The 13,326-nt window shown below is 40.9% G+C and overlaps 1 protein-coding gene across 1 annotated transcript; it reads left to right on the forward strand.

Moving 5' to 3' along the window:
* Positions 1 to 817: 817 nt before the first annotated feature.
* On the forward strand, positions 818 to 12,866 carry LOC105009321 (3-hydroxy-3-methylglutaryl-coenzyme A reductase). Its single transcript, XM_010868736.5, has 19 exons — positions 818 to 1,076; positions 3,076 to 3,247; positions 3,830 to 3,941; positions 4,317 to 4,404; positions 4,721 to 4,805; positions 4,914 to 5,126; positions 5,522 to 5,641; positions 5,825 to 5,988; positions 6,211 to 6,476; positions 6,823 to 7,022; positions 7,760 to 7,954; positions 8,525 to 8,683; positions 8,997 to 9,154; positions 9,431 to 9,536; positions 9,644 to 9,814; positions 10,136 to 10,276; positions 10,575 to 10,733; positions 11,219 to 11,373; positions 11,484 to 12,866. The coding sequence occupies exons 2-19, from the start codon at positions 3,083 to 3,085 to the stop codon at positions 11,539 to 11,541; spliced, it is 2,715 nt and encodes a 904-aa protein (XP_010867038.1). The 5' UTR covers positions 818 to 1,076; positions 3,076 to 3,082; the 3' UTR covers positions 11,542 to 12,866.
* The last annotated feature ends 460 nt before the right edge of the window (positions 12,867 to 13,326 follow it).

The raw sequence follows: 13,326 nt of genomic DNA on the forward strand, positions 1-13,326 counted from the left end.
TACTCTGGACCAATACTTTTTACAGCTAAAGCTTATAGTTCAAATCTCTTACATTACATTACAGGCTAGTTTCTAGTAGTGTTATTATTCAACTACAATAAATCTTAATTTATTAAAGTGAGGCAAGACCGACCTACTGTAAAATGTGTAGGCTATTTATTTAACACACATGTTGGGTGAATGTAAACACTAATAATATGTAAACGTAAACCTAATAATGTGAATTACTAGCCTACCGTACTTACCTGAAAATGTTCAAATACATTAAGATATCCCCAAAATGTGGTTTACTATAACCTAATAACTTCAGAACAGCTACTGAGCTGTACTGCTCAGATCTGGGCTACCAAACGCCAATCTGCTTGAAACGAATTGTTTAATAAACCATATATTGTTAAGCGACCTAGATATTCGGAATTAAGGAGTAGGCTGGAAATATAGACATAAGCACAATATGTAGAGCACGTCTGTGCTGATTGACCAGACATTTGAACGTAAAACTGTTACGCAAAAATAAATGTATTTTAACCATGAACTGTAAAAATGACATTTTCATTTCCTCATGTTTTAAATGTACAGGACAGGCCATTTCAAGGGAATGAACAGATGAGCCAATGATGCAGCATCGCACCGCTGATACCTCTCAGAAATTGGCTGGAGAGATCACGCGTCCCACTATAAAACACGCCCCTAAGGACTATCCCCTTGGAAACGGGGTGTGATCATTTCGCTTGTAGAGAACATTTTCGATGTGATTGGCTGATTGTCCGATGACGCAGAGCCATGCCATCTCTCTGGCTTCTTACGGTAGGAAGCCGGCTGTCCTGAGATCACAGCCCGAAGCTGTCTCTCAAGCGAGCAGGACGGTCAGAGAGCGCCTTGTGTGCATGTAACTTATTTATTGTATCAATAAAAATATGCACACCGTGTAGGCTAATCTATACTCGGGCTCAACTTTATCTTCAGATAAAAACAGGGAATTAAAACGAGGTGGATCCTTTGCAAGCGAGGACTGATATAACGGTTAATAACGGTAGCCATTAACAGCTTTACGTCTTAGACCCTTCCTGACACAGGTAAGCTGATGGAACTCGCTTGTTAATTTAAACTTGCGTTTACACCTGTGCCAAATATTCCTGGAGTTGGCCTCATTGCATAAGCTATACAGCTACTGCAGGGCTAGGCAATTAGACAGTTTTGTTTTTGTAAATGGTGGGATTGCACACACAGGCAGTGTCAAAGAGCCTATAAGGTGGTTTGTCATTATGTAATATAGTAATATACAGCCTACATCATCTGGATTTGTGTGCTTGTTTTCTCCGTGATTTTACTTGGATGTGTTTGAACTGTAGGTTAGACCACACTGGTAAATTAATGAACAGAGGTGGATTGGCTACGACAGCTATGACAGCTTGTTCAGCATCGGGGTGCTTATTGCCTACTAAAACGTAGCAGCGCTCGCACATCCAGTTCAACCTCGCGCAAGAACCAAATCCTACAGTTTGTGTGCTAGAAAATGTATCTTCGTAGTCTGTATATGTCGCTTGATACATTTGCAGCAGTTTGTCCCTAAAATCATGTGTTCGGATTAGAGACGACGTCTATTGTTGGTTGTTGTTTGAATTGAATCCATGATGATGCCTATGATGAGGCCATATTCGAGCCTGTCTATTGGCTTATACTGCTACCAGTGGCCTTTGTACCGGACAGGATACTAGGCCTACGTATTGGTGTAGCTGCCGCTGAGTCATTCGGACAACATCATCATCACTCAGGGTGGTAGCTGATGAAACTTGGTGAAAATCAGCGATAGACTGATCCATTTATTTTGGTTAATGAGTCTCTATATAGTATATTCTACTTTAAATTGGTTGTACACGGTTCTGATATATTTAATTCTTTTTGAAAGCATAATGGCTGAATTTGACTTAAAGATAGAGTTTCAAAGTAGTTTCAGTTAATGCATTAAGTCAATTTTTTGGACTAAATGTGTATTTACTGACTACACTCAAAAAGTGTATAGTCCTATAGACAGTGAAAACTCAAACGAACAAGCTGTTGAAAAGGCTCATAATAAACTATTAATATAATGTACATTTAATAAATTGAATCCGGCCCCGGATAAGCGGAAGAAGATAAATTAATTAATATAATAAATTGTATTAAACTTTTTTATTTCAAATGAGAGTTGCTGCTTTTTTTGTTTTCCTTAGGAATGTCGTGCAACCTGTATCTAGGAGCTGAAACGAACTTTTCTAAATAGCTTGTGTATGAGTAATTTTAAATGGTTTTGTGACACTAGCAAAAGGGCTTGGCCGTCCTCGTCTGAATCTAAACCACCCTCATTTGTGTCAGTGTTTCTATGTACTCACCCCATTACAGTAACTCGTCCTCTTTTCACCGCCATAAAAATATTACAGATTACATTTAATTAAATCTTGAAACATACCAAAAAGAAACAATTTTAAAAAGCTGTTACATAGTACACACAATTCAGATATTTCTGCACTAATTGGTCTTTTGACCAATCACATTAGATATTTTTATACCTGATCTAAATAGTCAAAAGACAAATTATTTTAAACAATATACAAAAAATATCTTCCTCAAGCTGTACTTACTCAGGCAGACCAATTCAGCTTTATTCACTAATTGGTCGTTTTAACAAATCATCTCTGTTCAGAAAAAATTATGAAAAAAGATGTGATTGGTCTAAAGATTAAACGATCTGATTTGGACTGCCTGTGTAAACGCCTTTAAAGGTGAAGGAAAACTGAGGTATGTGGTTATTTGTCACTCTTGCTGTAGAGTTTTTATCATTTCAGTTACTTTTACATATTTTGAGACTAATCTTAAGTACTGATAAATAATGTGAAATTGTTGTTTAGCACATTTGCAGCTGAAAGATGAAATGCTTATGGAGGTTGCCAAATTCGAAATACAAATACTGTATGCTTTTCCAGGTAATCCCTGTTGGCTCTATCAGACTCAGTGGGACTTTCTGTCTGTCTGTATGTTTCTCTCTTGCTATCTCTTTCTATTTCTAAAGCTTTGTTTTTTTCTTGTCCTTCCTAGCCTCACCATGCTGACTGGTCTGTTCCGTATGCATGGCCTGCTGGTGGCCTCACACCCCTGGGAGGTGATCGTGGGCACTGTCACCCTCACCATCTGCATGATGTCCATGAACATGTTCACTGGCAACGATCAGATCTGTGGCTGGAACTACGACTGCCCCAAAATGGAGGAGGTAAGGCATCTGGATGGTGCACCGTTGGACAGGCAATACAGGGGGCCGGACTGGAGCATCGGTTGGGAGAATTAGGAGGGATGATAGAAAGGGGATTGAAAGTTTTAAAGGGACCAAGGGTTAGGGTGATGGGGGAAAAAGCAGTTAAGTGATTGGGCTCAGGGGGAAGGGGGAGTGAGGCTCGTCTTCCCTCCACTGTATCATACTAACTCAAAATTTGATTAAATTCAATGAAAGGTTTGTAGACTATAGACAATTTCCTATTAGCCTAATTTGCATGATTAGCATACCACTAACAGTAAATCTTAAATTGTTCAAGTTACAGCCACCAAACCAACTTTTTTTTGTAAATCCCAACTTGAAATTATTTTTACGTTTATTTACTGTGACTATCTTATAAATTAATCCATTAACAGTAGAGCAAGAGACACCAAACCAACTTAGTTTGACAGAGATTTAACCTTCTTCAAAATCAAACTCTTCCAACATAAACAAGTTTGCAAGGACACCAGATTTACTTCAGTAAATGTATTTTCTGGTTGTTTATATCTCTCTTAGTTATTTATTTTTCTGGGTCTACAGTTGGTTCTAAGCAGTGACATCATCATTCTGACTATAACACGTTGTATAGCCATCGTCTACATCTATGTCCAGTTCCAGAATCTACGGCAACTAGGATCCAAATATATTCTAGGTGAGCATTGTTACTATTACTTTAAATATTCTGCAAAACATACTGTGAAAAAATGAAATTATATAAGAGAATAACTTGAACATTTATTTTTCTAACAATGTTCAGTCAAATTAATGTAATATATACGATAAGAATAATTTTCAAAAGACAATCTCTCTCTCTGTACTGTATATACTGTATATTTAATTCTAAATGTACTCTATAAAGAGGATGTAAATACAGTTTCAAATGTTATGTGATTGTGCAGCCAGATTAGACAAATATAATTATAACAGATTAATTTATGTGATTCTCTACTAAAAACATTTAATTTGTTTTAGTGTTAAGTAAAATTAGCATGCAACATACCTCACAGTGTCACTAATGTGTTTTCAGGTATTGCTGGACTGTTCACCATATTCTCCAGCTTTGTATTCAGCACGGTCGTGATTCACTTCCTGGACAAAGAACTCACTGGCCTCAAGTAAGTAAACCTACAGTACAATGTACATTTCAGTGCAGAAGCGGCTTCTGCACCTTGATGCTAGTTTACAGTACTCTTGAAACTGCTTCTAGTGTACAGTGTTATGTATAATGTTGCTTTATTTATTTTTGTCTGGCTATATATTTGCTTATATATTCTTCTTAACTCTCACGACGTAGTTGTCAGGTGCCATGTCATAAGAATTTCATTGTCCAGGATGATGCTGTGTTGTTCAGTGTATTTGACAAATAAACCTTGAAACTTGGAACCCCATTAGAAAAACCATGTCTGATAGTCCAGTCTTGTTTTCCCCCAGCGAGGCCTTACCCTTCTTCCTGCTTCTGATCGACCTTTCCAAAGCATGTGCCCTAGCCAAGTACGCCCTCAGCTCAAACTCACAGGTATGCACAATATGTATGTACAATAGCATTTAAAGTTGTACATTATTATCACTGAACGGGAATAGGGTCTCAGAAATACATTTGATTGACTCACTACTCGTGTAACAGGATGAGGTGCGGGATAACATCGCCCGTGGCATGGCGGTGTTGGGGCCCACATTCACATTGGATGCCCTGGTGGAGTGCCTGGTAATCGGAGTGGGCACCATGTCAGGTGTGCGCCAGTTGGAGATCATGTGTTGTTTCGGTTGCATGTCCGTCCTGGCCAACTACTTTGTCTTCATGACCTTCTTCCCTGCCTGCGTGTCCTTGGTGCTGGAGGTGAGGTTTACACAAGCATATGACCACACATTCTACAGAAGAGGTCTCCAACTGCAAACAATGCTTGTATGGCAGATGTAATTTCGAGTTAGGATATCATTTGTCTATGTTCCGTCGTCATTGTAAGATTTCCTACAAACTGAGCAGCAGCAAAACCATCACTTGTACCGTGCATACCTCTCTCAGTAGATGTGCTATAAAAGGGGAAATAATAATAAAAAATAAGCTGAGTAGCTCACAATGTGTTTTCTGTTTTTTGTGGTGGCTTTCACACCAAATGAGGTTGGAGACCTGCGAGAAGCAACATGACACCCATGACAGATTGAGTGTTTGTGTGTCTCGATGTGTTCGTGCACCCTAACACGTGTTTGTGTGTGTGTTTGTTCTCTCGTAAGCTGTCGAGAGAGAGTCAAGAGGGCCACCCCATCTGGCAGCTGAGCCACTTCTCCCGCGTCCTGGAGGAAGAGGAAGACAACAAACCCAATCCTGTCACCCAGAGAGTGAAGATGATCATGGTACAACCACCCTGAGTTCCCCTCACACAAAAAGCTCTCGTCTTAAAGACCTTGACGCTGTTTACGCAAATGACTACACAACTCAATCCTATTACACACAGAGACATTCATTGGTTTACCCTGAATTTGCTGGTTGTGCTGTGATTTGATTTGGCTACTGCATGTTTGTTTTTCTCCATTCAGTCTCTGGGTCTGGTGATGGTGCACGCTCACAGCCGTTGGATTGCCGACCCCCTCTCCCTCAATTCCTCCCTGGACGTTCCTCAGGTGGGCTCGCTGTCCCTGGACGAGCACATACCTAAGAGGATTGACCCTGAGAGACCCCTGTGGCAGTTCTACATGTCCAGGTGAGCTTGGGGAGGTAGACAGGGTGGACACCACACTGGAGAAATAGCTCTGTTTTTTGTGTAACCAACAGTTGTTTTATGAGTCTAGGAAACACTCTGTTCTTCTCCTCTGGTCGTCACTTACATTCTCATTTTCATCAGGTATCTTCCCATGTTCAAATAGCTTTTTCCTTTTCCCTCTGTTCCTCTCCCCTCTGTTCCATCCCCCTTTCCCCTCCTCAGAATGATCAGCCTGGACATTGAGCAGGTGATCTGCCTCGGCCTGGCGCTCCTCCTCGCCGTCAAGTACATCTTCTTTGAGCAGGTTGAGATGGAATCCACACTATCTCTGAAGAGCCCCATGTCCCTGAAGCAGGGATCCGACCGCACCGCCTGCTGGCTCACTGACCAGTGCTGCAGGAAGGAGGCTGGCCCCAGCCCCCCCAAGTCCCCTCTCCGAACAGCCACCCCTCCACATGCCCTGGCAGAGGCCACCAAAGAGGAGATAGGTACTTGTGTGTAACCATCAAATCCAGACATAGAACATTTCTAAAAGGGAATGCATTTCAAGGTGCTTAACAAATATGAATCAATAAAAGGCACATACATTGGGATAAACTGAATAGATCCTCTAGAAATGATATTACAAGCAATGCTGATTGCGTGAGTCCTAATCGTACAATGCATGCATCAGCCCATTCCGTCCGTTTACATTGTAGTCATTTAGCAGAAGTTCTTACTTAGCTCTTGAATAGTTCTAAACAAGATTCAACGCTCCAAGCTGTTAGGGCTTTCCTCTGAACCAATTGATTAACTTAATTACTGTTCTTTTCCATCTCTCTCCTCCTCTCCTAGCCGAGGTCATCCGACCCCTTCCTGCCATGACCTCAGAGCCCCAGCCCATCAAGATGGTCTTCTGCCTGGGTTCGGTGGAGGAGGAAGGGGAGAACCAGATGGAGCCCCACACTGTAGATCCCTCCCAGGTCCCCCAGCCCAGTTTCCCTGCAGATCCCAGACCCCTGGAGGAGTGTCTGGCCATCCTGAAGAACCCAGAGGTACGATCCGATGTGGACACAAACAGTGTTCACACCTTGAGCCGTGGCAACTTTCCATTTCAAGTCCTTTGAACCTTTTCTTCATGACAACTCTTCAACTGAATTTCAATGTGTTGCACTGCACAAGCACTGACCCCAAACCTGCTTTGACAATGTCAATCCAACGTCAATCCAGCGTTTGTTTCTATGGCAACACGTCCACTTGCAGGAGGTCTCTATGTGGTTTAACCTCTATACTCTATAGGTTTAACTCTAATGAGCTTAACTCACTGTACTCACTAACGTTGAAGCTATTAGAGCAGGACGCTTATAGCTGATAGTACTTTAAGTTACTCTATGGTCTGATGGAGGATGATAAAGGGAGAAAACAAGAGGGTGGGATTATTGTACTGTCTGGAATTGACTACTTTTCTTAATTACATTTAAGACGGTACAGTGAGACAGACTTTACAGTAACGCTAGCCTTTGCTAGTCAGACTTCCCTGTTCCTGTAACCGTGTTGCTAGCTAGATACCAGAGATTTGCAATAGTTCTGAACTTTCAATGTAATTTTGTTCATTTGTTGTCACAAAGACATGTGCAAGCTATTGTTAACGTTTCAATTATATCATTGCATTACATAGTGAAAACAAGTGAGTTTTGTTGTGTGTAAGAGGTCCCACAGTGCTACAGTACTATACACTACAAAGTACTATACTCATAATGTACGTTTGAGTTAACACAGACTGTCTGTTCAGATGGGGGCCCGTTTCCTGAGTGATGATGAAGTTGTGGTTCTGGTGAACTCCAAACACATCCCTGCCTACAAACTGGAAGCCATGATGGAGAGGCCAGAGAGAGGGGTTGCCATCCGCAGGCATATGATCTCCTCCAAGCTTCCCAACATCTCCGCCCTCTCATCTCTGCCCTACCTAGACTACGACTACTCCAAGGTAACACCAGAGACCACAGTGGATAATCAGAGGGAGTTACAGAGTTCTAGTTCAATCCAGCAGTAATTTTGTAGAATGGTTTTATAAAGCTGATACAGCTGTATAAAAGAATACAGTCAATGTCTTGCTTGAGAGCTCGTTCCCAACAATGCAGTGATACTACTACTAATGATAATAATTAAGTTGATATTAATAGGATATTGAAGGGAAAAAATCATACTGAAATTGCACACAAAATCAATAAAGGGGAACAACAATCACATGATCGCCCAATTCTAAATGTGAGCTTCAGGATTGCAGATGGTCTTTTGTAAAGGGTGATTTCCTGTTAAACCTTTTCATCTTCTAAACCAATTAGGTTTTCAAGGTGAGGCTTTTCAAATAGGATATTTTAGGTGGATGATCATGTGACTGTATTCCCATTTCAATTTCAGTAATGAGAAAATGTATCAGTGCTTGATGCGCATAAATAGTTTGCTTTTGCAGATCCGCACATATGGATAATAAGAAAGGAACATTGGATTCACATTAAACTGACCAGCTCTCTTGAATCAATGTTATGGTCACTAGGTGATGGGGACTTGCTGTGAGAATGTGATTGGCTACATGCCTGTTCCAGTTGGCGTGGCAGGGCCGCTTCACCTGGACGGGAAGCAGTTCCAGGTTCCCATGGCGACCACGGAAGGCTGCCTGGTGGCCAGCACAAACCGAGGCTGCCGTGCTATTGCTGTGAGGAACAGACCTGTTAATTAAGACATGAGAACTGTACAGTAGTAGACTAGGGCTGGCCAAGGCAATAAATATTATATCAGTAACTAGGTAGGGAATGATATAAAGGAGTATTTTTACTGTAAGTACTAAGAATGTAATCGAAGTTGTATACAGTTTACCTGTAACTATTGATGTTCTAGTGAAGGTTCATTTTAAATCTGACCTGGTGCGTTATAGCTGTAATATACAATGGATACAGTAAAAAACTGGGGCCTAACTGTGATCCCATGGGCTTTACCTAACCTTTGCCCTTTCTCCTCAAATTCATTAGTTAGGGGGAGGTGCCAGTAGTCGTATACTGGCAGATGGGATGACCCGGGGTCCTGTGATAAGGTGTCCATCGGCCTGCCTGGCTGCAGAGGTGAAGGGCTGGCTGGAGAGCACAGAGGGCTACCAAGCCATCAAGGATGCATTCGACAACACTAGCAGGTAGATTTATTTCAGTTGTATACATTATATATGTAGAAAGTTTGATATGGAGTCTTGAGGATACAGAAATTTGACAAAATGTGAGCTCTTTAGAATATATGTATTTTACAGTATTTTTAGAGGGCTTAGGATTGATTCTCAATTATAAACACAATCAGAATGTGACAGAGCTTGATTGATCCATTCTTTATATCCTTGTTCTATTATCACCTTTCTGCAACGGTGAAATGGTACGAGAAGACTAACTGTCACTTTTCTTCCTGTTGCTTTTTCCAGGTTTGCTCGTTTGCAGAAGCTTCAGATCGGTCTCGCTGGTAGAAACCTTTACATTCGCTTCCAGTCAAAAACAGGAGATGCCATGGGAATGAACATGATATCTAAGGTGTGTTAGCACATCTGTGCATGTGACATGTAATGCGTGTGTTTTGGCGTTTTTGGAGTGCTTTATATTTACCAGTGTGTGTGTAACAAAGATGTCCGCCTCTGCAGGGTACTGAGCAGGCCCTGGCCAGGTTACAGGAGCAGTACCCTGAGCTCGTGGTTCTGGCTGTCAGTGGGAACTACTGCACCGACAAGAAGCCTGCAGCTATTAACTGGATCGAGGGCAGGGGCAAGTCAGCTGTTTGTGAGGCCACCATCCCAGCTAAAGTAGTCAAAGAGGTACAAACACAGTTCATTATAGTTGGGTGGGCAGTTCAATATTGGATTTTAATTTAGGGATTCTTTTTGTCTTTTAAATTCCCAATTCCAACTTGATAGTCATTCCAGAAAAACGTCAAATAGGTATGAAAAAGTTTAGCACAACTTTTTTAGCCAATTTAATTTGTTGCATTTTACCTGGGGAAGTATATTAAGCAAATTAGCTCAAGAATTTGACATGAATTTACCCACGACATATCCAATCTATGTGTTGTATTTCTATCTCTGAGTGTTTCTATGCATGACATTTCTATGTGTCAGTGAAATTTTGCTGTCCCTAAGGTTTTGAAGACCACCACTGAAGCTCTTGTGGATGTCAACATCAACAAGAATCTGATAGGATCTGCAATGGCTGGAAGCATCGGGGGCTACAACGCACACGCCGCCAACCTAGTGGCAGCCATCTATATCGCCTGTGGACAGGTAAGGTATCACTACATTTCTCCTTTGAATGGGCATTTATTGGCTTGACTAGGACAGTGATTAATCAGGGATATTGATTAAGCTTAGTCCTGACATAGAAAACACACCCAGGCTAAAATACTGTACTGCTTTTTAGTCCAGGATAAGGCTTTAATCTGTGTCTGGAAAATCTGTCCCATATTGCATGGTAGTAAACAGCGAAATCCGTATCATTATCTTGAGTCTGGGAAACCAAGCATTGATGTTAGTCGTTTTCTGTCAGGCACTAACTGAGCCACCTTGTGTCTGTTCCTGCTAGGACCCAGCCCAGACAGTGGGTAGCAGTAACTGCATCACTCTGATGGAGGCATCAGGTCCTACTGGTGAAGACCTGTACATCAGCTGTACCATGCCATCCATAGAGCTGGGTACCGTAGGGGGAGGAACCATCCTGGCCCCACAGCAAGCCTGTCTACAGGTAACAACACACACAAACCAGACATCCATTTTCCCTATCCCCTAACCCTAATAATCTAGCGTTTAACACCTTACTTGTAATATAAAATCTTTTTAAATCTCCCATTTTGGGCTGGATGTGTAGTATGTTGTTCATGTGCTATGTAGATAATATCAGTAGAATCCCTATCTTAAGTTTGAAGACATGTGGGTTTTGATCCAATACAGTAGGGCCCATATCTGCACATGCATGACATAGTACACCATTTGTGGTGACCTGTTTTGGCTCGACAGCACCATTAATAGAAACAGTGGTCAGAAATCCCCGAATGCATATTCAAGCAAAGCATTATTAAAGCTCTGTCAATTTAATCAAACAAAATGCCTACACCTGCTGCAGAAAACCTCCATCCATACATTGTGTGTGAGATGGCGAACGTAATGCAATCAAAGTAGCCTTCATTGTTTTCAAGTTCTAAAATGGCTGCCCCCACTGTGTTGTTGTAGATGTTGGGCGTGCAGGGCGCCAGCCAGGAGTTTCCCGGGGAGAACGCTAGGCAGCTGGCCAGGGTGGTTTGTGCCACTGTGCTGGCAGGAGAGCTTTCCCTTATGGCTGCCCTTGCCGCTGGGCACCTTGTCAAGAGTCACATGACCCATAACAGGTAAGGTTTCAGTTGGACGGCTAAAAAGCCGCTCAGATGTAGATAAATATCAACATGTTAGTAATTTATACTGTTTATTCATGATTATTCTGTATGTTGTTTTCTCCCAGGTCCAAGGTAAACTTACAGGAAACAGCCCCAGGCACCTGCACCAAGAAGGCATCTTGAACTGTTCCTGGTTAAATTAGAGTGGATCTTTGGTTCCTGTGGTATGAAGAGGGAGAGAGCCCTTCCCTGGGACCAACATTTCTTCTCAGCCCTATTCAAGGGCACCGTCTGCAATGGGATCATATTTTCATTATAGTGCACTACCTTTGATAAGGGCCTATAGGGCTCTGGTCGAAAGTAGTGCACTGTAAAGGGAGTATGTTGCCATTTGGGATGCAAGAACAAAAAGCGTTATGTCTGGACAGATACACATTTGATATTCAAAGGGATTTCAACATGTTTAAAAAACAAACTCAAAGTGCTATAACTGTCAACTCATCATGCATCATTAAGCTGGAATTGGACTTGGAAAGTCTGGAAATCAGACTGCTTCTCCTCATCTGGAATATTTTTGTATCATGAATTAACTTTTTTTGTAATTTTAAACCAGTTCACTATGGGCACCTAATACTCACTGACATGGACTTTTGCACAAGGCTCTGTTTTTCAAAATCTTTGATGCTTCAGCGATTGACTGTGTTACCTAAGAGTTAACCCCCAGCTGAAGTAAGAATAGTTCAGCTGAAGTTCTGTAAGCATGGGCCCAGATCAGTGTAAACGCCTTTCCTACTCCATTGTCCTTTTCAAGACCAACATGTTTGTCATGAGGTTTCCATACAGCTGTAAAGAGTGCAGAAACAGAAACCCAACCACTCAAACTACAGTTGAGCAATGTTATCAACAAAAAAAACACAGCAACAATCAATGAAACAGTTGTGTAAAACTGTACACTAACATTTTCAAAAATGTTCTTGAAAGAACTACTTGCCAAAAACAGCCTTCATAAACTAGAGAAAGTCGTTCCTAAAAGCATAGCCTTAGCCAAATGTTTGTTTTTCCTTAAATATTCAGCGAATATTACAAGTGATTGAGATGTATAAGGTGAGCAATGCTAGAGAGAAAATGTCAGGTGTAGAGAGTAATGACACCCTTTCAGGGTAAGAGAGGCACAAATGTATTGGAGATTTATTCACAAAGGTGCTAAGAAGATATCTATAATAAGAAATTACATTGACTTGAGTGGGAAGGAAGACCATTGTTATTACGGACAAAGCTGAGAGAGTTACAATGAAACAACTAACATTTTGGCTTTGAATCTCTCTACTCTGCATCTTAAAAATGTATGGCACCTATTGTGCAACTCTTTTGGAGTTTACACTATTTCACTACTTTGAATGAACTGAAATGGTGGGGAGAGAGAATACCTTCATGATTGATTGAGTTACAGACTGCTGGTTTGTACACATTTCTAATGGTGAATGTGTAGATCTAATTTGAGAATTATAGTTTAGACAATGACACAGATGTATTTTAAATATATTTTGTAATAAAAGAGTACATCCCAAAAAATGTACATATAAAAAACAATGTTACAAGTTCTTTGATATTCTTTCTGTTTATGTACTTGTGGGTTACAAGAACTAACCCCAATTTTATGCTTGAAATTGGAAATTGAAGAGTTAAAGCTGAAATATTTTATAATGTTTTGCATTTATTTATCAACATGTTCATAACATATCTACAGTAACAGTGGAATAATAGATTTTAACAATGATGATTATGTGAATACAAAAGCACATTTTAAAACGCATAGGTGGTCCACTTTTGGGGTTACAGATGATAGCTTGATGTCTTAGCATGTGAATACTGCACGAAACATCATGGTCAGGCTGGATGAAAGAAAGAGTAACATGCACACTCAACTGCAACAGTTTAGGTTTTTTTTTATCAGGGATGAAAAAGGCA

The sequence above is a fragment of the Esox lucius genome, chromosome 13 (genome assembly GCF_011004845.1).
Source record: "Esox lucius isolate fEsoLuc1 chromosome 13, fEsoLuc1.pri, whole genome shotgun sequence".
Taxonomy (NCBI): domain Eukaryota; kingdom Metazoa; phylum Chordata; class Actinopteri; order Esociformes; family Esocidae; genus Esox; species Esox lucius.